The 26,774-nt window shown below is 37.2% G+C and overlaps 2 protein-coding genes across 2 annotated transcripts in view; both read right to left on the bottom strand.

Moving 5' to 3' along the window:
• The window catches only part of LOC140236718 (beta-1,3-glucan-binding protein-like), a 33,573-nt gene extending 24,436 nt beyond the window's left edge, over positions 1-9,137 (bottom strand). The window contains exons 1-2 of the mRNA XM_072316641.1: positions 8,797-9,137; positions 224-325 (exon numbers count right to left, since the gene is read on the bottom strand). Of these exons, the coding sequence (XP_072172742.1) occupies positions 224-325; positions 8,797-9,001 (307 nt within the window). The 5' untranslated portion in view covers positions 9,002-9,137. The remainder of the gene's footprint in view (positions 1-223; positions 326-8,796) is intronic.
• Positions 9,138-14,713: 5,576 nt separating this feature from the next.
• LOC140236505 (receptor-type tyrosine-protein phosphatase epsilon-like) overlaps positions 14,714-26,774 on the bottom strand; it is a 39,038-nt gene continuing 26,977 nt past the window's right edge. Inside the window, exons 8-17 of the mRNA XM_072316427.1 lie at positions 25,855-26,003; positions 24,146-24,281; positions 23,124-23,273; positions 22,165-22,264; positions 21,003-21,079; positions 19,747-19,878; positions 18,536-18,658; positions 17,775-17,917; positions 17,108-17,243; positions 14,714-15,217 (exon numbers count right to left, since the gene is read on the bottom strand). Of these exons, the coding sequence (XP_072172528.1) occupies positions 14,714-15,217; positions 17,108-17,243; positions 17,775-17,917; positions 18,536-18,658; positions 19,747-19,878; positions 21,003-21,079; positions 22,165-22,264; positions 23,124-23,273; positions 24,146-24,281; positions 25,855-26,003 (1,650 nt within the window). The remainder of the gene's footprint in view (positions 15,218-17,107; positions 17,244-17,774; positions 17,918-18,535; positions 18,659-19,746; positions 19,879-21,002; positions 21,080-22,164; positions 22,265-23,123; positions 23,274-24,145; positions 24,282-25,854; positions 26,004-26,774) is intronic.

Genomic DNA, 26,774 nt, shown 5'->3' on the forward strand with positions numbered 1-26,774 from the left:
TTATTTCAACTTAAAGGAAGAACATTTAGGAAGAGACAACAGAATTCTAAAAGTTATACAAAGATTAGTCATGTAGGTAAAGAAACCAGCTCAAAATAGAGAGAACTGATCAAAAACAGACGCTTCTGACGCTCACGGCTTGCAAAACTCCAGGAGATCAGGATAATGGTAAAGACAAACAAACAAACAAGCAAACATGACAGTCAAACTTCTGTAACGTTACCTGTGGGTTCGGTCACATCATAGTTGTAATCACCAGCAGCAACACCGTTTAATGGTCTATTGATGTTGTAGTGGTATGCAACAAGGGACACCCCGTCTTCATCTGAAAAAAAAAAAAATAAATGAAATATGGATGGTAAAAAGTTAATCTGTGTTTATCCAGTCTTCACGCCTTGACTGAGATCAACAAACATTTCGATGCGTATTTCCACACAGGTCCATCAGCTAGTGCTCAAGCAAAAAAAAAAAAAAAAAAAAAAAAAAAAATGAATACACTAGATGAAATGAATAAAAAGTAACAAAGAAAATAATACTACTGCTACTACTACCACTACTACCACTAATGATAATCATCATCATCATCATCATCATCATAATTAGATCAATATCTGAATGTCTTTATTTCTCATGCACAGGACGACACTTTCCTTTTATTTTCCTTGTTTTGTTATAATCTAATATTTTTATCTCAGAAAAGTGTCTTAATGTGCGTTCTTGGACTTCTCCAAGCTAGCCTTCGATACAATTAATCATAACATTTTGCTCCATAAGTTATCGCACTATGGAATACGCGGGAAGGCCTTGGAGTGGTTCAAGAGTTATTTAGCTAACAGAAAACAGTTTGTTTCAGTTAAAGATAATCATTCAGTTATAAGAGATGCTAAGTGTGGCGTTCCACAGGGAAGTCTTTTAGCATGTTTAGGGCCGTTGTTATTCATAACTTATATCAATGATTTTTCCTCTGTTTCAGAGCTACTTTCTTTTATACACTTTGCTGATGATACAAGTGTTTTTCTTGCCAATAACGATATCGATGTTCTTGTTCAACAAGTAAATACGGAATTGAAAAAAGTGACCAACTGGGTCAGAGCTAACAAGTTATCTTTGAATGTTCAAAAAACAAAATATATGCTTTTCAGCAATACTGTTGATTCTTTGAACTCAGAAATAGTTCTGAATGATTGTAATTTAGAAAGTGTGTCATATTTTAAATTTCTTGGTATTTTTGCAGATAATAAACTTTCTTGGAAAATACATATCGATCATATCTGCAAAATTATTTCTCGTAATATAGGTGTTATGAATAGACTGACATTTTGTATTCCCGAAAAGACCTTACTACTGTTATAATCCTCTTTGATACTCCCCTACCTTAATTATGGAATTTTAGCTTGGGGCAATACTCATCAGACACTGCTGAATACAGCGTTATTATTGCAAAAGAAAGCCCTCCGTATCATTTCTAATTCTCCTACACGTTCACATACAAATGCATTGTTTGACTGTTATAAGCTATCAAAAATCAACGAATTATTTTTATTTAAGTTAGGTCAATTTATGTATATGTATGATAACAATTTACTCCCACCTACCTTTGGTTCTATGTTTCAAAAAATCAATCATTCCATAATTACCCCACCCGACGTTCTAACGAGTTTCATTTACCACTTCTTCGAACGATTTTAGCAAAGAATACATTTATTTACACTGGACCAAATTATTGGAATTCCCTGAATCATGATTTAAAATCTGCTCCATCTATATACTCATTTAAAAGGAGATTAAAGTCTTTTCTTTTACAATCTTATAATGACTACTCCCAGAAACAGATTAGTTTATAGGCTTACTTTGTTACTCATCCGCAATATCTGCATTGCCGTTCTTTTTATTATTGTAACTATTGCTTAAGCCTTGATTATAAGATTTTCTTTAACCTATACTTCGTAGTTGAAGGGTTTGTTCTATGTTCCTTTTTCTTCCTCTTTTTCTTCTTCTCCTTCTTCCTCAAACCTCCGAGGATCGTTGTCTGTGTTGCATATTCCTGTCTATTCAGTTACCTCTTTATCACGCTATAGTCTTGTTTCCTCTTGTGTCGTCTAGTCAGTTTTTTTTTCTTTTTTTCCCCTCCTACAAGTAGTCTTGTTGCTGTCCCAGTCCTGTTTCATGTTGATTACTCTGTTTATTGTTGTTGTATGTAAACTGTTTGTTTGTCTGTCTCTTAGTGGGCTGCCAAACTTTTTTGTGACGAACTTTTTGTGCTGATTTGTTGTTGTTTTCAATTCAATTTTTGCATCGGGCTTTTAATACTAGATGGGCCCACACTCTACAAGCTCTGTCTTTTTAGTGGGTCCCTCCGTTTTTTTCACATAGTGCATATAATGAAAACTATTTCACTTTCGTTATCTTAGCAACTATCGCTACTGTTACTTTTTTTCCTATTATTGTATGTCTCTGTACAATTGTATGCATTGATTTTGTCACTTAAAAAAGTGAGATTTATGTTTGTGTATTGTGGAAGAAACGAATAAATATGAACTTGAACTTGAACTTGAACTTGAACTTGGCTATATCAATTTTACCTTTTTCCTATCCTTAGCTTGCCTACATAAGAGTGTCTCTTTGAAATACAGTGTATCTGCGTCTAACGTCTGCATGGATGTAAGCATTGATGTCTTCAAGAAGAATCTTAATAGTCCAGGCTAGGCTCCATAGAAAGTGCACCTAACCTTGTGTTTCGATATATACAATGTTTTTTGATGGTTTCTTGTCAATTCGAGGGTGCTGATTCCAAATCCGATTGATGCCACTCGCGTAACCTTGAGCATTTTCGGCAAAATGCAAAAATCCAAAATGCCCGCCAGATATGCTGGCCATGATAATCCCATTTACATGTATGTCAATTTTATGAGCGATTATTCCATCAAACTAGTTAAATTTTTTGTTCCTAGAGTAATTCTATTTGCACATGCAAGAAAAATTTCATTTAATGTAGGTACATTTAGTATTTTAAGCTTATTTTCAATTCAAAATGGCCGCCATTCCTATACTCATGTACTTTATGAATGGCTAAAAAATATGCATAGAAATAGAAGACGAATTTGCTGTTTTTCCAGCCACATACCTACGCTGTTATCAAGTTTTGCATGTGCAGTGCAAATCTGATGAGTGCCACTTGCAACACAAGCAAACAAACAAACAAACAGAAAATATATTATTTGTAATCTTATAATGTTCTTCTTAATACAAAAATTCAAAATGAATGCCACTCATATACCCCTGTACAATATGAACGATAAAATGTACACGGAAATAAACGAATTTTCTCTTTTTTCCTGTCATGCAGCAACACTGTTTATCAATTTGGGTGCTGATTAGAAATCAGAAGAAATCAGAAGGTTGTTTAATGCTGTTTTATTTGTGATGCAATCATCCATATTTGCTTCCTCAATCTGGATTTTTCACAAGGAATTTGGGAAAAAGCCCAACAAAACTTGAATTGATGCCAACATCACGATCATTTATCAGGAATTATTAGACATGAACATTTGATACTTACTTGCCTTGAGATGTTCAACTTCATAAAATTTACTCTGATTTACTGAAGCTAAATCTCAGATGATAACACAAATGAAATTTCCAAATAACTGTCTAAAATATCGAACTACAAACTTGTACCTAAAATAACTCTAATCTAAAAGCAATATTATGTTCAATCCCCTCTTCCGAGAAAGAACATGAGGCAGGGGAAAGTTGAAAGAAGGGACCACCCCACTTCCTTCCCTCAAATCTCTGATATTAAGAAAAAAAAAAAGGTTTTCATGTTTACCCAGAGTATGATTTGCTGGAAAATACAAATGACAAATGACCTTCTGTCTGATCTGTATAAAGTAGATCAGATTTACCACTGGTTCTGTGATGGCGTGATTTTTCACCTATTTGCTCAAGGTTGGTTAAAATGTAACAGCATGAACTTGTGTACTTGCCACTGTAAAATTGGTTACAGCTCGTTATTCCGAAGGTTCGTTATTCCGAAAACTCTTTAATCCGAAGATTCGTTAGTCCGAAGGTTCATTTTTCCGAATTTCATTTTCGGATTAATGAATCTTCGGAATGACGAACCTTCGGAATAACGCCACAAATGTTCGGATTAACGAACCCTTGTTCATTTTCGAATTAACGAACCTCTAGGTATAGGGAATTTGTGTGTTTCGGATTTACGACCCTTCGGATTAACGAACCTCTTTTCATTTTCGGATTAACGAACCCCTAGGTATAGGGAATTTGTGTGTTTCGGATTGACGACCCTTCGGAATAACGAACCCTCGAAATAGCGAACCTTCGGAATAACGAACAGCACTCGCAAAATTAACACATTTTTGTGTCTGGAGATGAGTACACTGCTCTTACCTTTCCTTCAGTGATGAATTGTGGAATTATGGAATATTTACCAATGTTAGTTCAATGCAGGTGATTCATGATGAATATAATGGGATGAGTCCATTTAGTCAAGGGGCTTGTTTTACACCTGTTTGCCCCCACCTCTGCTACTGCCCAGCCCTGCCCGACCGCCACCTCTGCAATCCTGTAATTGCCTTACAAGGTACTTAGGGGTCACTGGGTGATCTTGCCATAGAAAGAAGGTAAAGACGTGGGGACTTGCTTGAGCACTCCTTTACAGAAGATCCAAAGCCAAACCTTACCAGCAACCACCACAGAGCTATCTGACAATAGACATGCTGACATTGTTGCCTAAATGTAGCCATGATAGGTGAAAGGCTTCACTATTCTCGCGATAGATGGATTTTACCACCAGTTTTCTTGCAGTGATGTCTTTACGTATGATGTCCAGGGAGGCTCTAAGATTTCTAAAGTGCTGCCTCATTCTGAAAGCAGTGCTATAACAACTTCACACTGCTTGTCTTTAATTTTCAGCACTTGCAGCTTCAGGATTTCGCAGACCAATTGACTTAGGACTCTGAATGATGGCCTCCTCCAGGGTGGCTATAAACTAACTCCACACCTTTTAACATGGTGACATGATAATCACTTCATGAAGGAAGTTTGCTCGTGCAGATGATCTTACCCTTGCGTCTCATAGGAGGTCCTTGGATGACATTAGCCGAGTACTGACCCATCTCAAGACAATAGAGGAGTAATTCTCCTTCTGGAGACTTTGCCTCAACCTTTACAAGATTACCATTAGGCCCATGCCTTCCATCTTAGCAACCATCTTGCCAATGATATACGTTCAAGGTATAGCCTTCTGTGGCAGGCATAGGCTAAGGTCTACCCTCCTTCACTGGTGCTCAATCACTCTCCCTCCTTACGCTGGAAGGAAAGGATGGCAAGTGTCCCCAGTGCCGTCTACGCATACCCTGATCTTGGCTTCCAATCATGATAACCTTATAACTTGACCTGAGGGCATTTCATGAAGCGTTTGTCTGACAAAATTTGTTCTCAGCCAATCAGATGCAATGGTTTTTAGGCTTATAACAGTTTGTCCAAAAAAAAAAAATATATATATATATATATATATCTGACAAAACGCTTCATTATTCGTAACAATACACTGTAAAAACATCGATGTTAGATTTAACACCATGGAATTAAATCTAACACCGATCAAACTTCAATAGAGGACCACACCCACAGGTGTAGAAATGACATTGTGACGGTGTTAAAAAGTGTTCGCCTGGCACTTAGTGGTGTTAATTTGACACTGTGGCTGGTGATATTTTTGACACTGCGCTAGAGTCAATTCAATAATGACACCGCATGGTGTTGATTTGATATTGGTGGTGTTAATTTCAATGGTATAACACCCTTCAATAGGGGAACACACCAACTGGTGTTACTGTAGTGTAAATGTCTGTACAGATTTTTTCAAAAATCAAGTACTTTATCGGAAAATTCTTTATCATCTTTGAAGTTCAAAATTAACAAGAAGTGCAGTAACTAAGAAACTATTCAAAAACAATTTAAAATTTTGAAATGGCACAGGGAGGTGTTAATCTAACACCCTGAATGAGCACCGGAAATTTAACACCAGCTCGGTGTTTCATATTTTAACACCAGACTTTTTGCAGTGTACAAATTCTGCTGCGAAGATAGCAGGGGAAAATAAACTCTGACTTGTGATGGTAGTGAATGTTCGTGCAAGTGCTTAAAGTGCACAAGGGCAGATAGGCTAGAATTTAGAATAATAGAATTGGCTTGCTGGAAGAGGGAACGATATGCGATGTTGCTATCGGGAGACCAACATAAGTCGTAAATTATTTGTTTTTAGTTCGTACGTGAAGTATACTGTAATAAAATGTGCTTCATTGAGTTTGCTTTGAATGAAAACAAGGAGGCACATAGTTTCAACTCCTCAGGAAGAGTGTTCCATGTATCCGGACCGTGATGTCTGATCGACTTTGGAGCAAGTAAAAGCTTTGGATTACTTAAATGAAAATCATGGGAACGACGGGTAGAGTATGAGTAAATATGGTCACTATGAAAAAATGGTAATAAATTTCGAGTGTGTTTATACATAAATATGGTAGTTAGGTATAAATGTATATCATGGGCCTTTAGAGTTTTTAGGCAATGAAATATGGGATCAGTGTGAGCCAAGAAATTTGAATGTGTGCATATACGAAGAGCGTTTTCTGGAGAAGAAAAATTGTGTTCAATTTAGTTTTGCTACAGTTGCCCCATACAATAATGCAGTACTATGGTAAAAATTAGGTGTTATATAACATTATCAAAGTTTGATCGTTAATTAAATATTTTATTCTCCTTAAATCACCAGTTGCTTTAGATATTGCTGTTATAATATTCTGAACACGAGTATTCCAAATTAGATTGCTATCTAGGGTCACTCCTAGGAACTTGGTTGAATGTTTCTCAGCAATGTTTATATCATCAATAAAAATACTTTGAGGAAGGGTGGGTTGGGATTGAAGCTAATGAAAGTGTATAAAACATGTCTTATCAATATTCAATGAAAGCTTGTTACTTCTAAACCATTTCGAGATGTTGTTTAATTCCATATTTAATGTATCAACTAGTGTTACAATGTCCTTGTGGGAATAAAAGACGTTGTAGTCGTCTGCAAATAAGATGAAGTCAGGAATTGATAATATCATTAATGTAAATAAAAAAAGAAGGGGCCCGAGGATAGATTCCTGAGGGACACCACATCACACGTTAGAATATGGTGAGTGACTGGATTTGAATGCAACATATTGTTTTCGATGACTTAGATAACTTCTGAACCATGACAAACTAATCCCTCTCACGCCATAATTATGTAATTATGCAATTTACGTCATTTGTTGCATTTTACTTTCATACCATGTTCCACGTGGTTGAAAGGGACGTTACATTAATGCCCCCATTCCACAGATATTTTTTCATTCATCGGTCACTCGTTGGAAGCAAAGATTGTTGCTTCGGGCCACCCACCGAAGTGTATCGGATCGCAGTCTGATGAATCCGATTCGTAATGGTTGACTATCAGGTCAGTGTCAGACATATTGCGTGCGATCCTCTTGCCTCATGGGACTAGACATGTCTGAAACTGACCGGATAGTCGACCAACACAAGTCGGATTTATCAGACGGTGATCCGATACACTTCAGTGGGTGGCCGGAAACAAAAATCCTTGGTTTGGACGATTGACCGATGAAAAAAAAAAAAAAAAATCTTTGTGGAACAGGGGTAAAGCATACGTAATGATATGTTTGACGTGATTACCCTTTCCTGATAAAACGACTATTGTCATGGATTTACTCGTAAAGAAAAAAAAAACCTTCAAATATTTGTGGCCCCCTTTCAACACGACTCTCCACTTTGTCATCATTCTTTGATGTCAACTCACCTCTGATACAGAAATACATTATTGCACAACCATGAGTGCTCTTTTTCCCAAAAAAAGATTATCATCATCAGGATCACTACTCCTTTTCAATTTAGTATTATTACAATCCTTCTTATCATCACATCATAACATTTGCAAGCCAAGGTAGCTTAAAAACAAGAAAATTAATTTGCATGGATTTCACAAAATATTCCCAACATATCACTATTAGTTTCCCTGGTTAAGAAAAGTTGTATAAATCACTGTAATTAATTCTCAAACATCTTTCTCCCACACTCAACAAACGGATATGTATGGCTGTAGAAACCTAAACAAGAGATGGAGTTAAGAGCAATCTTATTTGCTTTGATCGCATCGTGATTCCGCCAAAAAAAAAAAAAAAAAAAATATATATATATATATATATATACATATATTTAGAGTATACGCCAAGCTGGAGCTACCCCAAGGACAGGAACACAGTAACTTATTGATGACTCATTGCATAATGAACGGTACATTCTACATATTGGTATAGCCACGGGGACTCGCAAAGAAATGAAAATGCGCAAAGATTGATAACATTTATATCAAAATTACCCGACTTTACGTATTTTTACACACATTTGACGTTTGAATTGATAAAGAACTGTACTTGAGGATTATATGATACCAGTGTCATTTGTCGGAAGAGATCGAAGAAAAAAGATATTCCAGTAAGGGAACACTTTCAAATACTTTCACAACATAGGACCTACAGCTCAAATTAAATCAGAATTTACTTTTGTTTTATATGCTTTATCTTTGAAAATTCAATTATTTCATTGACAACATAAACAAGTGAAAAACAGTATACCAGCCGCCAATATTATGTTAGATTCAAAATCAATTTTCGAATTGCTCAGATAAACGCTGTATCGGACCTTTTTGTATAATTTCTGGATACTCACGTGGATAGGCAAAGCGGATTCCCTGGGGCGACGCCAGGGCGATCTGTGGAGTCTGCACCTGATAGCTGAGTGGGTAGACGACCTGCGTAGCGTCGGCACCGCCATCGTGGGCGAAGAACGCGAACGCCGCCAGTAAGGCGACGAGATGTAGCTTTCCTTCCATGTCGACAGCGCACGGTTGCCTCGTGAAAATGATGTTCAGCATCTGGCTATTAAAACTATTTAATCATTAGACTTATGTAACCTCTGTTGAAGCGTGAGAAACAGTGTCCACGAAACCATCTGCTATTTGTTTTAACTTGGTTTTAATAAGTTAACTGTGTATATTATGCTCTTCATTTAAGGTAAGGTGGTGAAGATAACTTAATGTTTACAGCAGACAACAGGCACGTCGCTAACGCATGTTTGATTCACAGCTGATTATGTTCCCTCACCCCTAGGACATTTACCATCAATCAAAAACAACAATAGGCCATATTTTGCTTCCTTTATGTTATTAGCTGTTTGTTAGTTTGTTTGTTTTTTCCACGAGGAGACTGCAAACTACAAGCTTGGCTTTTCAGCACGTCTCCGCCATTTCCCGCAACTTTAATTGTAATTCAATTTCATCTGATTATGTGATGCGTAGTGAATTATACTGTTGATTTCGCGTATTTTTCTTTGTTACTTGTACTTGTTAATTGTATTGATATTGTGTTATTTTGTGTATGCCAATGTTTTGCATAGTTGGAAATGAAATAAACGAAATGAAATATCTCTCATGTAATGTAGACACAATATCTCAAAGAACAGATGTGAAAAGGAAAATTAACCTTCTCAAGACCACCATCCCACAGTCTTGTTTTTTTTGTCCAAACTTTTTAGCCCTCCATAGACTATTTTATTTTCTCCAGGTCAACATAATACAAATTCAAAACATTCAACCATAAGCCCTTTTTACACTTGTGTTTCTTAACCCCGGACTTTCTCTGACCCAGGACTATCGTTAGTCCCGTACCATTTTTTTTTCAGCTTTTTACACTGGCCAATTAGTCCCGTACTATCTCTTGTCCGGGGCTAAGGAGAAAACTGACCTTTTTACACTCGTATTTCTTAGCCCCGGACTTTCCAAACCACATGAATATTCATGATTACGCTGTGCACTGTACACGTACACGCACGCACCGGCAGCACTTGATTACCTCGTTTCTGATTGGTCAGTGGGGGTCGGACTTCGCCTCCGTCGCTTAGCCCCGGATTATTTTTTCGTTCTGTTTACACTCACTTGCTTGGCACCGCAATTGCGGTGCTAACCCTGCTAGGTTTTGCAGGGCCAGATAGTACGGGATTATCGGTGGGGCTAGCCCACTTTGGCAAAAACGAGTGTAAACAGAAAGTGGGCTAAGGATAGTCCCGTACCAACGGTGGGGCTAAGGCCCCCCCCCCCCCCCCCTTAGCCCCACCGTTGGTACGGGACTAAGCAAAAATTTACAAGTGTAAAAAGCCCTTAAGTCTCCTTTTTTTTTCTTATCATTTCTCTCGTAAACGTTTACATAAACAAATGTTGTAGTAACTGCCACTTCCCACAGTCTTGTTGACAGTGTTTGTAAACATCTCCCCAAAGGAATGACAAGGTTAAAAGGAAAAAAGAGGAAAAGGAGAATGTAGCGTACGGAGTTTACATAAATTCATAACGACAGTGAATAGTTGGCTACATTATATTTTACTACTGAGTATATAGCAGTGCACCTGGTTGCCTGCCTGACATAGCACAGTATGTTCTGTTCTTGATTTGTTACACTCATTTCGTGCTTTGCTATTGTTAATTTGATGACACGACATTTGCTAGTCTGACAAATACTCTGATCTTATTTTCTCCAAGGACTTAGGGTTAGGGTTAGGGTTTTAGGTTTACTTTGATGTGATGATTAGGCTGTGGATTAGGGTTTTGTTTGTGAATAGAATATAATAGTGTATGTTGGGCTTAGCGTGCTGATCATGGGAGCAACTGTCGCAGGAGCGATATCATGGAACCTGATAATTTGTCACCTGGGCGTTGAATGGCGCCTTTCAGACGGGTCACTAGTGAATGGTCCGCAACATTGTAAATTTGATAAATCGATTAAGGTATATCTTCAGTCCCTAACTTTCAATGATTAATCGCTGATTCGATACCAATGGGGTATCAAATCTCCATATTTGCACTAACATCCACAGGACGAGTTTTATTGCCAACTGAGAATCAATGGTTTTGGTTTCATTTCTTTAGATTAAAATGAAATTAACGATGATTAATTCACATTTAGCTGTTGACACCAATTAGTGGTAAGGGTTATGTCCATCAATATTTTCCCATTGTTGAATTGCAAGCAAAGAGGAAATTGTATGAGCATAAAGATGATAGCAAGAGACACTGCATGTCACAACCGAATATTTTCATACGCATTTGTGAAATAACACAGAACTTTGGAAGTGGACACCCACATGTCCCCAGTTCCTCAAGCCGTATATCACTGAACTAATAGGAGCCACACGATAAACAATTGTAGAATCCATTAAGTGTGCACACAATAGGTTCATTTAATCAATATAATGTGATAGTACTTGTCAGAAAGAAATCAAACGAATTATATCAACTCGTAAGCTAGATGATGAAACTCTTGCACAGACCTCTTACATCAACCAAGACCATATCATTATTTTCGGAGTTGAATGTACCAACGCATGATGATTAAAATGAATACTGAAATAGACTCCGTAGGAATATTAGTAATATAAAACCATTACTATACATTGATTTCATGCTTTCTTTCTGTTTTATTTCTTTGTTTCTTGTACTGACCGACTAAACATTTATAATTTCACTATACATTAAGCAAAACAGTGTGAGTCAAACTTGGTAAGTTAATTCTGATTCGTCGTTACCAAATTGTGACCACATCACCGTTATGACACTCCTTGATCACATACTCATTATGCAGCTTGTATCGATTCCTCTATTTCATCCAACCCATTTCCCTGCTCCAGAGGGAACATGCGTGATGATATACGAGGAATTCTGCTGTCCAACTCGTTTAATCGGACACACAGAGCGTATAATATCAACATACATCTTTCTTTCGGATTTTACTCCACAATGTTATTTTCCATGTGTGCAACAAGTGGTCAATCTGTGCTGTGCAAAAGTTTGTTGGGAATATCTTATACCAATGCTAGACTTCTCGTCACACTCGTCAGCTCTTTGTCTATTCTGTTTTTCTGTCTGTCTGTCTGTCTGTCTGTCTGTATCTCTCTTTCTTTGTCTCTCTTTCTCTCTCTCTCTCTCTCTCTCCCTTTTTCTGGTTTCATGTATCATGTGGACAATCATATACCTGCTTTAAATTCCAAGGGGATTTAATAATGCCACTAACCATTTGTCTATGCGGGCCTGTAATTAGGACTATAGCTCTATCTTTCCCATCAGATATATATATAGAGTGCTTTTAATGCCCTTCATCTTGTCTTTCAGAGAAAACTTTCTCGATGTACTTACTGTGCCATTGCAGTGCCATTTGGTGAATTATTGATCTTTTGTAGTGTAACCGTTAACTGTAGATATAGTCTGAAGCAGGACGACGAAGGATGCGCAGACTTTTATTTATCTGTCATATTCAATGCGTGTTCTATACAGCTTCCACGTACCTACATCAAAAGTCCCTTAATAATCTCCTTGGTGATCAAGTGGAAAATATTTCTACTAGCAAAGTAGATAGCGTGTTAGGCTCGATTCTCTTGATGACATGATCTACCTTTGAATCACGACATTGGATGTACATGGGAGAAATTACGAGGACGCTGCCAACTCATTACAGAATGCAGTGACCATGAAGACAATAAAAGAATAAAGTACTAGTAGTGCATATTACTGCACGGGCTTACATACCAACAGGTGAACAGAATGGAATGTTTTCAGTCTGCCAAGATGACCAGATCTTAGCTATATCAATAACACAGTTTCTAAATCCATGTCATTCAGAAAGGAAGGACATAGAAAAATATATAATCGATGCTATACAGTGAAAATATACACAAGAAGGCAAGTTAGAAAAATCACAAGAGTACACATATAACACCCTCTCCTTAATCAAGTTTTATAGTTATCCCCTCGGCGGTGAACATAATCATCCACGACTGCAATAATATTGACCACCGTCGACTCAAGGGATTGTTCATGTTGGTTACTTCTCGACATATAATTTCCCATGTATCACACAAACTCCATGTTGTTCGGAAGCTGTTCGGAACCAGTTATACTGACACTACGGGATGAATTCACTCTCACGACTCTTCCTAATCATTTCAGGATGACTTGTCAGCACAAACGACAAATGTTCATTCTGAAAATTACGCATCATATTGTTTGTGATTTTGATACACTGCATCGTCATTTTAGTTATTGTACACTAGTACAGTCCTTCATTTATTACAAACTTTCTCATTTGCATATTATATTCATCAATGATCAAGTTCATAGTATTTATGCACTTCCATTTACTTTCGTATTGTCACTGACAGCTAAGCTGCAAAACAGGTGCTTAGTATTGACAGGTAGTGCTGCTGACAGGGTTCATCAGAACATTATATTTACAGTGTCTGGGGTAAATTGTGAGGAATGGATAGTTTGATTTGATTCGATTTGATTTGATTTGATTTGATTTGATTTGATTTGATTTGATTTGATTTATTGGTTCCTGCATTATCATTGTACATGCAGATACGTTGGTCCATACATGTACATAAACATATCAAGTTGTTAACAAAGTTTCTTCATTGCCTTTATAATGTACAGCAAAACATATCAGCGAGTGGTATGATAACGCGTCAGATGGTTGACAAAATTATCGACCTTGACTTATACTTAGGACAAAACAATTCTATTTAAAATTTTGCTGTGTGATGCTTTCATGGTATTCCATATCTGCCTTTATCGAGCAAAACAATGAAAAAAACTCATAGTACTTTGGTATACCATACGAAAAATAAAAACGAAATTTCAATACGGTATAGCAATGTCACTGAGTTTTGTTGAACTGTGATTTCACACATATTTCATGGAAGGACTGACTGGTAGTAATAGTCAAAAGAAGAATAAGCTGTTAAATGCTGGGGCGCAATAGATTCGATTATATTTCTACGGTGACTACTGTGAAAAAGGGATGTATGGACGGCTGATAACAATGTACACAAGGTAATGTTTGTCGTAGATCATTTCAAAGCTTGGACAGGATCACTCCAATGGACGTGCTTAATTATTTGAAAGAGGGCGTGTGTTGGTTTTTATTCAGGGCGACAGTGGAACTATTGATCTACCGCCAGGTTGATATGCAATAATGATTAAATGACTATATTGATAAGCCAGTTCGGAGTCAACTTATGTCTTATGGGCACATTGGTACGAATTACCTTTCTTTCCTTTTTTCCCTCAGTCAGTAAGGGGCACTTCACTCGTTTTCAGAGCGACATGATGCATAAGCTTTACGAAACAATTTCTGGGATTCATTATTCCTGTCCAAACAAAGAATGAACTTGCGTAGACCAGCTGATGACCAGAATGAGCCGTCAATTAACACTTGGGAAACATCCATTTCATCATTTTGCATTGAATGTATTAACAATCGTTTTCTATTTTTATTGCCAATTACCACTTGTTACCACCTGTCAGGTGGATGTGCTAGCAAGCAGCATTAATAATGATTACATGAATAATATTTACGCCACAAATGCTTATTCCAATGAATTTAAAAACCAGCATGCCCACTGGTACGAATGACCCTTTCCTGCTCATGCGCAAAGTGGAACTGCGAAATGGCTTATTTTTTATGAGCACAGTCATAAACACTCATACTATGTATACAATGATTTAATAATGTTCGGTCAACAGCACTTTGTAATGCAGAAGTCAAAAATAGGTTAAAATGTCGGCCTTGTTATCACTTCCTATACACTTGTCAAAGTCGTCGAGATCATGAGTGCTTTCCACGTCACCATCGTTGGCGACTTCAGTCTGATCACCATCATACTGTTTGTCGTCCCTCATTTCGGTGTCGACATCTTCTCTGTAATTCTCATTGAGGCGATCGCTTCCCTCGTTCCCTCTCTCTTCGTCGTATTTAGCATCATCAACCTCCTCCTCATCATCATCATTGACATCTCTATCTGTCTCATGTCGACCATCGTTTCCCTCGTCCCCTCTCTCTTCGACGTCCTCAACACCACCCACTTCCTCATCATCGTCGTCGTCATCAATCTGAGCATAGAATATGTTCTCGTCATCGATGAGTTCATCCCCCTCGGAGATATTGGAGGCCATGTCGAGAGATGTGCGGTTGTACGATCCGTCCACCCTGTCCTTGTTGCACGTGATATGGTGATTCATGATGCTGTAACACAGTAGGTAGTCGTCCTGTGATTTGATAACAGATTCGGAAATCCCGGTTTGACACGGATAAAAAACCACGACCACGTCAAATTGATAATCATTAGATTTTCCTCTAATATGTTTCCATGAATCTTTAATAGAAGTTTGCACACATTTATAAGCAAAATAATGGTCTGCTTGCAAATGTTGCTTACTCATCAATTCCTTATCCATTGTCATCTTCCCGAAATTTGATCAATTTAACTCTTCACCTATAAATGGGATTATCCTTGTTCCTATTTTCTTTTAGCAATATCATTTTCTCTCTTCCTACCCGTTTTACAGTACAACATTCACTTCATGTAATATTTCTGCTCATGTTGCTCGGAAAATATTTCTCATATTTGAATCACACAGTTTTAGAAATTCGCTTTAACCTAAGTTTATGCTTCTTTTGCTCTCGCCTTCTTTGTTATCTATTACGATGTTGACATAATTATCACTATTGCATGATTATGGATATGTATCACTTCCCTTTTTTACATAATTATGCCGTTATTGTCTGTTAATCACATTATACATATTCCCTTGCTTTGAGAAATATAAAGAAAGAAGCATTATAAAAAATGATTAAATTTCTCCATATTTTGTGGTGTCTTGTTCTTGTAATCTAATGTTCATTGATAACTTTAAGTCTCGAAATCACTCAAACTTATCTCTTGAGATGTTTTTCAATTTTCTCATCTTTCAATATTGACTATTATCCTTGTACAAAAATGCAGCACAGTAAGCCTTTTTATCACTGAGGATATTCATTGTTTCGTTAAATTTCATTACATATTTGATTTAGTCAATATTCCATTATTTATCATTTGAGGCTTCTTTGGGTTATTTTCATCCCAGATTTCTCAGATAAGAAGTCAGTGGCAGAGTATGATACATTCTAATTAATCTACTTTTTCAGTCATTTTTCTTAATTTTTTTAAAATCAATTTGATTTACCCCATACACTCGAAATCCGGAATTCCAACAGAAAATAAAAAGCAATGCCCACTCCCTATACCGCAAAACTTTTCAAAGCATTTTTTTTTTTTTTTTTGGGCTTCCTCGACTTGGGGGAAATCCCCACCATGTGATACGATGCTTGGTCGTGCTCGAATGCAGGTTACAAACTGTGATGAGAAAAGACATTAAAGTCAAAGAGCGGTGATTCACTAAAGAAAACAAGTTGGGATTTTTCAGTGCAGGGTGGACTTGAATAAACAAGCATTAGACAGTTTTGATTTTGTATGTTGTTGCCTGGTTCCAAAGTTGCATTTAATGCCTGTTATTTATGTATTCTTGTTAATCATAAATGCTACTGATGTCTTCTTAGTTTCTAAGGGTGTTTCGGGTAATTTGTTTTCAGAAATTTACTGACTTGACATTCTGGAGTAATGTTATTGCAATGAAGACTGTTCAAGCGTGTAAATGCACACTTGAGTACATGTTGCATTGTACCATACAACGTTTGCGTCCCTGTCTCATTTTATTAAAAAGAAACTCTTCAAAATCACGCACACATTATTGATATCATCATAGCTGTAATGTACTACGTTAGAGCTAAGCCGTGTTGTTGTTGTTTTTTTCTGTCAATGTTCCGTGAATAACGTGACTATCATCACCAAACCCACGACAATGAGATATGCTACGGTCACATCAGCCATGACTGACAGGTTGTATCAAAATTATCACATTAAAACATGATATCATAATGGGACAATACATATGTCGCGATACTTTGCACCAAGTTACAGCCTATAGTAACTACCCATCCGATTGCTCAAAATTTCCACGCATTAAAAATAATTTGTTTTAATTCTTTTTAAACAAGTGATTTGCTCTTCGAGGTTATTATTTTGGTTTTGATGGACGATGCCGTAATTCAAAACTTACAAAGGATTGGATCATTTGCTGATTGTCATTACGTAAGGTCTTGACTATCTGAAAGATGTCAACCACGCCCTCGGCTTCGAGTTGGTCGATGCTCATTTTGATCACGCAGAACACCCCTGTACGACCGATGCCGTTCCTGATGCGGTGAGGAAAGAAATTAAAGAGGTCTAGTGATGATTCTATGCGTCATTTTTGTTTTTTTGTACTATCAATTGGTCACATGATTATCACAACTCTTCAGCGATAACATTATGGGCTTATACCATATTCAAGAGCAAGACCATACACATATATTTAAAATCTGCTTCCTGTAGATTTCGGACTGAAATAAGAAATAAAGGTCTTCTCATGCCAATTCTTGCTTAAACCATGTTTACATGTCTTATAGCGCATAATTATCACTATCACTGCGAGTATAATGATATTCAATCATGAAATAAAAATGCAGAGCTCATGGACTTATCACTTTTTGGCAACGACATCGTGAATATCTAAGAGGGCCATCATGAATGATACTGCAGATTAAACAGAAACAACAGACACAAAACAAACAGGGAGAAACAAGGTCTACTGTACTCAGGGTCGTGTAACAATGGTAACGGCTGTCTATTTATATCATCATCAAGCAAAAGCTATATCAACCCTTGGAGGGGAAAAAAAAACTTACAAGCAGTGAACAAGAATTGGACTGTCATCATCGTCATGATTCGTTGTCACGTGATGTAAAAAGTCGAGGATGTTTTGGCAAAAGCCGTCTGACTGTACCGCGACCCAGGATGTGAACTGAAACTGCTGCACAATTCGCGTGTCCTGTAAAACAAACAAACAAAATTGATTTAGTGGCATTACAGGAATCAAAAGCCCCTAACTCTTCGAAACATCAAACCCACCGGCCATAAGTTGTTTGATGTTGCAATAATTACATTAAATTCAAGTGGCTATATTGGCCACATTATTTGTTGGCAAACCAGGACACACCAGACACTTGCAAAACTCAAAGAGATATAGCATCAGTTGATTACATATGATCAAAGCAGTTGCACATAAAGTTGATTGTATTCGAGATTTATTGATTTTATGCACCATGTTAGTTGAGATTCTTTTAATACTGGTTAGTCCAACACTTTTCCACCATACCTTTCCTGCCATTTTTCTGATGCTTTCTACATCTACCTACGCTGATTGTATGTTTTGATTTTTTATTTAATTCGCCTTACTTCCGCGTTATGTTCCATCCCGCTATCGTAACACGTTAAAAAATGTAGACATATTCATTACGGACATTAAGAATGAGGAAACGATAGGAAATCATCTATTTTAAGGCATGATCCTATTCATTTTAATGCAAAGAACTACAGCACAAGGAAATAACCGTACATTTTACTGTCGCTCTTCAATGCTTTTATTGTTACCCTCGAATGTGCTTACCCTTCGACGCTTGAGTTCCAAAGTGCGTTCAACCCAGTGGTCCGACTCGACCTTACCAAGGACATCAATGGAGAAGGGGTCGGTGATGTTGGGATTGGACTTGTCCCAGTAAATGGACGCAGACTGTTTTATAACAAGAGAGAAAAACTCATTGGAAATATTCAACGTCAACCATAAAGTTGAAACTGGCTTGAAAGAATGTACATTGCATAATTAGATGTTATTCTTCGTGCCACAGCTTTTTCGTGGCTTGGGTCAGGAAAGCTGGAGTGTAGCATTCCTTATCCCTTACCTATCGTTTGCTTTATTAGTTCTGTCAAATTAAGGCGTTAATGACTTTGTTATTGCTGGATATGATGAAAGTGTGCTGTAACGTCACGTGGTCATCCAGGTTTATTATATTCACACACACGTACAAACGCAAACGTATACACACACAATATTTACAGGTGGGATATACACACACCTAGACTGGTAGGACTAAACTCGACAGACATTTGCAACTATTTATCACCACTCTTCAATCTTCATCTAAAAAGAAAAAAAAAGTGTCCAATAATGTTAATATTGCTTCAAAGAACGTAAACGCCCTTTAACGGTGAAAGAAGTAGCAGATTGAAGTCAGTCACGGTTGAGGAAAAAGAAAATCTGCCGAACTCTTAGTTTGGTGCAGTGGGTTGAAGTTGACATGGTGTTCGGCAAAGGCGGCGACAAAGTGGGCGCATTGTGTGGAAGGGACTGAGGATGGCAAAATGATGTGGAAACTTAACTAAAGATAGAGGACTTATCTTCCTAATATATTTCACTGCATGAGCGTGCTGTCTGAGCGTTTTAAAGAGGCAACCGTGAAAACGGGATTACCATCAAAAGAATCATGTGGAATCCTTGCATCAACATCAGAATAAACTGTCAGAAGTTGAGTTCTTTTAAATGTATTTAGCAAACGTTTAGAGTTTGATTTGGTTAGGCATATTTTTCTTTGACGCCGTTGCTTTGCTCGAATTACAGGCGTAGCTTTGGGATAGCTTCAAGTCTCTTGAAACTTTGTTAGAAATGGCCACCAGTTCCTTCGGGTCCTTGGTTTTAAGCAACAATGATAATCATGCATTGCCGATGGAGTTCAGCAGAGCACGACGAGTGTGACAATACTGAACTTCAAGACATTTCTTGGTCATTAAATGTTGTATCCGCCGCATGACCCTGATACCAACCTGTTCGTCCATGACGTCATTCAGCATGACGATAGTACTGATGCGGTAGTCGTAGATGAGGCTTAAGAAGTCGACGACGGTACTCGGTAGGGTCATCTGCGTTGTGATTATCCTCTCTCGCTCCCTGTAAGCCTGGCCAAGTAAAAATGATAATTACATCACTGCTGACACCACCGTACCAGCAATTATACAACTACCTCTTATGATGATGATTATGATAGTGATGATAACAATGATAATATTGATAACAGGGTATTGCTAGAGGAATAACAACAATATTAATAATGACGATTATGATGACGATGATGATAATAATAATGACAATATTATAATAACACTTATTATTATTATTATCATCATTATTATCATCATCATCATCACCATCATCATCATCATTAATATCATTATAAGAAGAAGAAAATAGAATAACACATTTAAAATGTTTACAGAAAATGTACATCAAGACACAATAACAATGATACTTTTGTATAGCTTTATTTGACTGGGGTATGTATAAGTGTAAGCATTGTTCATTTAGACAAATATTTACAAATCTTGATATTAATCTTACTTCAGAATGAAAAATCAGATGAGTCACACAAATGTCACAGACTGAAGTATCAGAATTCGAAATTTACAAGAAATCAAATGAAGATTTGAAGCGTGTGAAAATATCACCAAAATTCTAAAGTAAATTAATTGTGTCCGAAACTAAAACAAAGCCTCATGTTGACTAACGGATATAATACACCCTGTTTTTTTGGACAATGCTGAATTAATATGTCAAGAATAGGGGAAGAAAATGCAGGGGACAACTCACTCAAATACGTGACCGCAGGCCAAGATCGAAAGCAGAAGTTTGAGCTTCAATTTTGTCTTATTTCATGGGTTCTCTCATGTCATGAAGCAATAAAGATGTTTATAAGGAAGCAATTATAGGACCGAAACTTTTTAAGTCCATCCACTCTGAAGGACATGGCTATGAGGAAACTCTGTCAAAGTGCATCACCACTGCATGTAGCCAGTAGAATTGAACGCGTGTGAAACTACCGGTGTGTCTGAAGCTCTGCTTGCGGATGCATACTGATTATGAATGCATGTGTTCGTATAATTTACTATTTCTTTTCTTTATTTTCGTTCTAGGGTTAGGCCCTGTGTGATTTGCTTGTCATCGTATCTGTATCTCCCCAAAACACGATGAGTGCTATAAAGGAAAGTGCTAGAGAAGTGTGGCGGCTATATAAGTTATTCATTACCTGACAGAATGTGGCGTTGATGTACTGCGTCGAAGAATCGTAACTGGTAGTCATCAGCAGAGGGCGATGTTTATCCACTAGAGATACAGGAAAGGGCCAAAGCGGGATTAACATTGCAACTACATTGTAATTCATTTCAATTTCAATTCAAATGAGATTTTATTTCCAATATCACATTTTTGTTGATACAAATTCAAGGAGAAAAATACAATGTATGCAAAAATACTAGATAATATTATGTACAAATACATGTGAAATTAATGTTCAAAATGAATGTGTTATTGGAAAACTTGCTACAACTTTTATCTTTTTAAGTCCGAGCACTGAATTGTGGCAAGTCTGTCTTGTAACTGCCAGAAGTAAGCAACACAATGATTAAGAGTAAATGAATGTGATATCCAATAATAGGGGGTTCCTATAATTTTCTTAGTTGACAGTGGATGGCATTTTTACACACTGCCGTAAAGTCTGCACTCTGAGAAAGCTCGGGCATTAAGAAGAGAAAAGATAGTTTGAGTGAAAAGGAGCGAAATCGGGTAATGATATCGTGAAAAAGCAACGAAAACACAGAACATTGCTGTTTATTTGTTTGTTTATGTTTGTTTGTTTGTTCGTTCGTTCGTTCGCTACAGACAGAAAGAACAACGAGATAGAGTTATACCGATACACAAAACTGAAAGAACTATATTCCTATTATGCAGACTAATTCCTCATAAATCATTTCGGTTTATATCTATAAATACCCAATGATGATAACCGCATGCATGGGTCTCAAACAAAACAAGAGGCCTAGCTTGTTTGGGGGTAAGACTGTACTAATAGGGAAGGCAATTCCATGAGATTTCACCGGTGTTGTAAGTTGTTTTTGTTATTATATTCGCGGAACAGATCATTTGGTAATGTAATATTACATGGTCAAAGATATCTCATGCATGTTGTCCATTACAAGAAGAAACGGACAACTGCTCTTCTCAGTCCTTAAGTACTAAACATTGGGAATAAAGTGTCTTGCTTGAGGTCCAACCACCACTATCAAGGGACTCGCACGAAGGACCTCGCTTGGGTTTGATAGTCAGGAGTCGCATCGGCTGAGCCCCAAGAATTAAAGTGTAGTCTCACCAAAAGATCACTTGAATCTTGGGTGCTTCTCAATCCACCTTACCTGGAATCACGTTTTGGTAGCGGTTTTTGGTCGTGTTCTCAGCAAGCCCTCCGGTCTGAACAGCATTGGATGGTGGCTCGTGGCACAAGGTGTAGAGGATCTGACGATATAAACAAGTAGATATTATATTCATCAGGATTTCTGCCATACTGTTAGGATGAGCGACCAGCACATCGCACAGTTAGTCAGATTTCGGCCGGTCAACAAATAAACTACACAAGCCACTTTGGCTATTAAAGTACGTCCAAAACTAAAAGGGAGAACATTATGGGGAGGAATGATAATCTATTTTGATAAACATCGTCCTTCATGTGGAACTGTTACACAGGGCCTACTTCTCGGTAGGAAGCGTCAACATCCGTTCAATATTCCAATATACAAAGAAGTCCCATTTTATCAACACGCAATGTCCAGAGTTGGGTCTTGGGGAGAACGGGGTGCCAGACCCCTAAGATGTGTATTTTACGTTAAACGGTATAAACGATTCATGAGACGCCTAGACATGAAGGATGTAAAAGCAAAACGATGACATCCATACATTGCAAAGAAAGCCACATATGACAGTCACATGTTTCTCCGACTAGTTGTCATTGCAGTTAAACCTAAGGACCCCACCCCCCCCCCCTCCACCAACCCACCAATACACACGCCCGGTATCATCATTTCGTGATGAAAAGAAAGGCTAGATGAAGTTTGTTTTTAAGTTAATGGGGCTCTTATTTTATTTACGTATGCCGTGGCTACTGTTATCACTGTTTTGAGAAAATGCGGAGTGTTAGAATTTTATAACTTTCATGTTTTACGCCCGAGTTTGATGAAATTGAAGCAATTGCCATATCCGATTTTACCTATCCAATCAAATCAAATCAAATCCTATCAAATTCCACATGAACATCGTGAAACTGATGGCCCACTTTCAAATTGAGAATGCGGTAAATATCCCACTTGATATCCCATACTTGATATTCTTGCTCCAAGGGAGTTTCTCCGGTGGATTTGTCTTTCTTGAGAAGTCTCCGGTATGTCTCAGCCATCTGGTCCACTGGAATCAAGGTATTGGGATTCAGAATGTATTCCAAGATGGCGTCGTGAATAAACTCGTATTGTTCCTGTATCGAGAAGGAAATACCCAAACTTTGGGTTAAACAGATAAACAAAGCAAACAAAACAAACAAAACAAAACAAAAACGGCTCTCTTCCCTTCGCGAAATCTAATTCTACAGAATGTAAGTAGTATGGGCGTGTCAATTTGTCCATTAGGCTTATATCCATATCATAATAGCGCATCTTATGGGAGTTTATCTAAGAAACAAGCACTACAACAGTCAACAGTTGAAGAGAAGAATTGGGAGGTCTATGGTATGACTGGTGTTGGGGGAATTTCAATTCAATTCAATTCATTTATTTTCATTTGAAGGGAGACATATCTGGGTTGAGATCACGGATAAACGACTGAACGGGTAAAACAACTTCGTCTTAATTATGACATTTTATGATGTGAAATGGACGAGTCATCACGCCCAAGTCTCACGACATTTTGGTAAAAAAAAAAAAAAAAAAAATCCTTCCAATAACAGCGTGTCATACTTCGTCATCAGATTCTTAATCTACTCTCGCTGGAAGTGAGTTGTTTTGGTTTTTAATCCAGATGGCACTGGTGAATGTCAGGGATGGTGGTCAATAACGTTTCCAGCATTTCTGTGTACTTAAAATATTCTGTAAACTTATCTTGTATTATGTATTGTGATGTAATTTTTGTATTCAATTTTTGTAAAATATTGATATGTTCAGATGTTTCTGTTGGAAATGGAAAAAATGAATGAATGATTGATTGATTGAATGAATGAATGAATGAATGAATGAATGAATGAATGAATGAATGAATGAATGAATGAATGAATGAATGAATGAATGAATGAATGAATAAACAAATAAATGAATGAAAGTGTCTGCAGGTTGATGAGGGAGTGGTCAAACCAACCGGTGTCTGGACCATCTGCGGACGGCACTGTCTCATGTGCCTCACGTAGTTGAAGATGTCGACTACACCGGTCAGGTCTGCTCTCTCCATCTCATTGTGCAGGGTGACCACCACTCCGGTTCTCCCGACCCCAGCACTGCAGGTTTCAAGCAAGATGCAAGTAGAGGCTCAAAAAGTCATTAATTTCAACTATTTATATCGTTTTATTGATAAAAATTTAAAATTAGTGTCAAGCTGATTTCATGATTGTCCTTGCGATAAAACTTATGTGATACAAAAAATGGTGATTGTATAAGTACATATCCAGTATAACGAGATGAATGTTATTTCTACTATAGCAAAATGCAAGGACTCCCGTTGATAATGCACAATATCCACTTGTAGATGTATATCTCTGACAATATTCTGAAAGTTAGACGTCACCAAAGCATCCAGACTTAAATCATAGCCCAAAGGAAACTAATGGACATCTATATAACGACATCTATCACGTCTGTAAGAGTTTGGGATTTTCGTGGGCCGGGAATAGTATGAAAGACGGATAGTATAACTTTGGTTTAGATGGGGGATTGAGATGTTAATTTTTTTGCGAGATAGTTAAGTTAGAAACCACTTAAAGAGCGTACAATTCTAAGAGGAATTCAAACTTTTAAAAGTTTATTTGATGAAAATATGTTTCTAAATGGCTTGAATATCCAAAAACAAAGTAAAACAAAGTGGGCCCTGATAAAAGATTTTAAAAACTTTTATTAGGACCTCCTTGTTTTTAGATACCTCAGTCATTTGAAGACCAATTTTCATTAAACAAACTTTGAATTCCTTTTAGAATTGTAATGCTTTTTTCATATTTCACAAGGGGTTGTCTCACAAAAAGCTGAATTCCTGAAGCACCATCTCAAGCAAAACTTTACCATCCCTTAGAAAGTTCCCTTAGAAAGGCCCATTCTTTTTGACAGCTCACATTTTGATAATTATTGTACTATGCAACAAAACCCAATATCCCACACAAGATGCCAGATAAACATCACAGGTATTTTAGCAGTTACTGCCAGACAAACAATTTCAGATTTGATGTCACTAATAATGCTCCCCTTTCGTTCTCATCTTTTCTTCAGACGGAAATTCCATCCAATTATATTGTTTTATCTTAAACAGAAAAATAAGAGAAATTGGTGAAAACTTGGTTAAACATAGGACACACAAAAAAAAGTTATGAACTTAAGTTTAGAGAGTATGAAAGCTCTTCATCGGTTTGTACACCAAAGATCACAAGTTTTAATTTTTTATTGAGAAAAAAAAAATCCTCAGACCTGTTTTTGGCATACGATTAGAGACAATCATTTTTGCTTGTCATCCTCAATGGATGAGTTTTGTGTGTGCCCAAATATTTGAGAAAAATAGAAACTAAAGTGTATGTAACTGTGTATGAAAATAAGGCTAAACTGTATGTAAAAATAATAATAATAATAATAATGGAGTGTTGTAAAAACGGAAAAGCCAAGTTGTCATACTCTCCAAACTTTAACAGATACCATATTGTCACTGATCAACCTCTCTGCTTTTTCTGTTATACAAAGCAAAACAATGTCAGGATGGAAGTTCCCTTTAAATTCCCCACTTTTTGTTTATCTTCATGAAACATATATACGATACAAGCTTCTGACTTATAGGGTAAGAGTTCGCCCTTTCACAGTCGCTTGTCATATTACCTGCAATGTACCAATAGGGGGGTGGTCTTTCCCTCACGTGACAGTTTCACCTGTTCGATGAATTTGAGGACGACAGACGCATTGCGGGGCACACCCTTGTCCGGCCATTTAACAAAGTGGAAATGATCGACCCTCCGGAACTCCCCTCTCTGTGTGGTTGGATGGGTTGGTGAGAGAGCGGGGCGGGGCGGGGCCGGGATGGAAGGAGGTGAGGAGAGGAGGAGGGTTAACAGCACTGAACAGACACACACACACAAACAAAACAGCCGAGGAGATTAGCAAACATAACGAGATTAGAATATACTATCAATGTTCCTATGATGTAAGTGGCTGCGATTAGGCAATGATGTAATAGATATTAGCGATATGCCAGCACTTATTTAATCGAATCCACGTAGACTTAAATGTATAAAAAATATAGCATTGTATCTTATTCTACCCATGCCAGTCTTATATTGTTAATGTCACTGAACACCGTGACAGGAAATGGAATGATCATACTGTTTCGTATCTATTGCTATGTTTGCTTACATTGTATCTCTTACATTGTATGTGTAATTCTCATGTACATGTATCTCATAATCCTGTCTGGCTGCTACCTACCATAGCATATCTGTAAACCTATTATATGTACGTATAATTGCCATTCTATTTTTGCATTTTTTTTTCACTGTTTTATTGATATGTTTGTAATCGTATTCGAATATTGATGTGTTTGTTTTTTATTTGATTTTGATTTGATTTTGATTTGATTTCTGAATTTCTTTTTCATACATAAATGAAATACAAAGACAATTGAACAAACTAAATGAGCACAGTATAAATTTTTAATATGTTCCTGCTTTGGTGAAAGTGTCTGTAAATAAGTAATTCATAAGTTTTATGAGTGGTTCACAATCTACAAGCTTTGATTTTTAGTG

Source organism: Diadema setosum, chromosome 13, assembly GCF_964275005.1.
Source record: "Diadema setosum chromosome 13, eeDiaSeto1, whole genome shotgun sequence".
In the NCBI taxonomy this organism is placed as follows: Eukaryota; Metazoa; Echinodermata; class Echinoidea; order Diadematoida; family Diadematidae; genus Diadema; species Diadema setosum.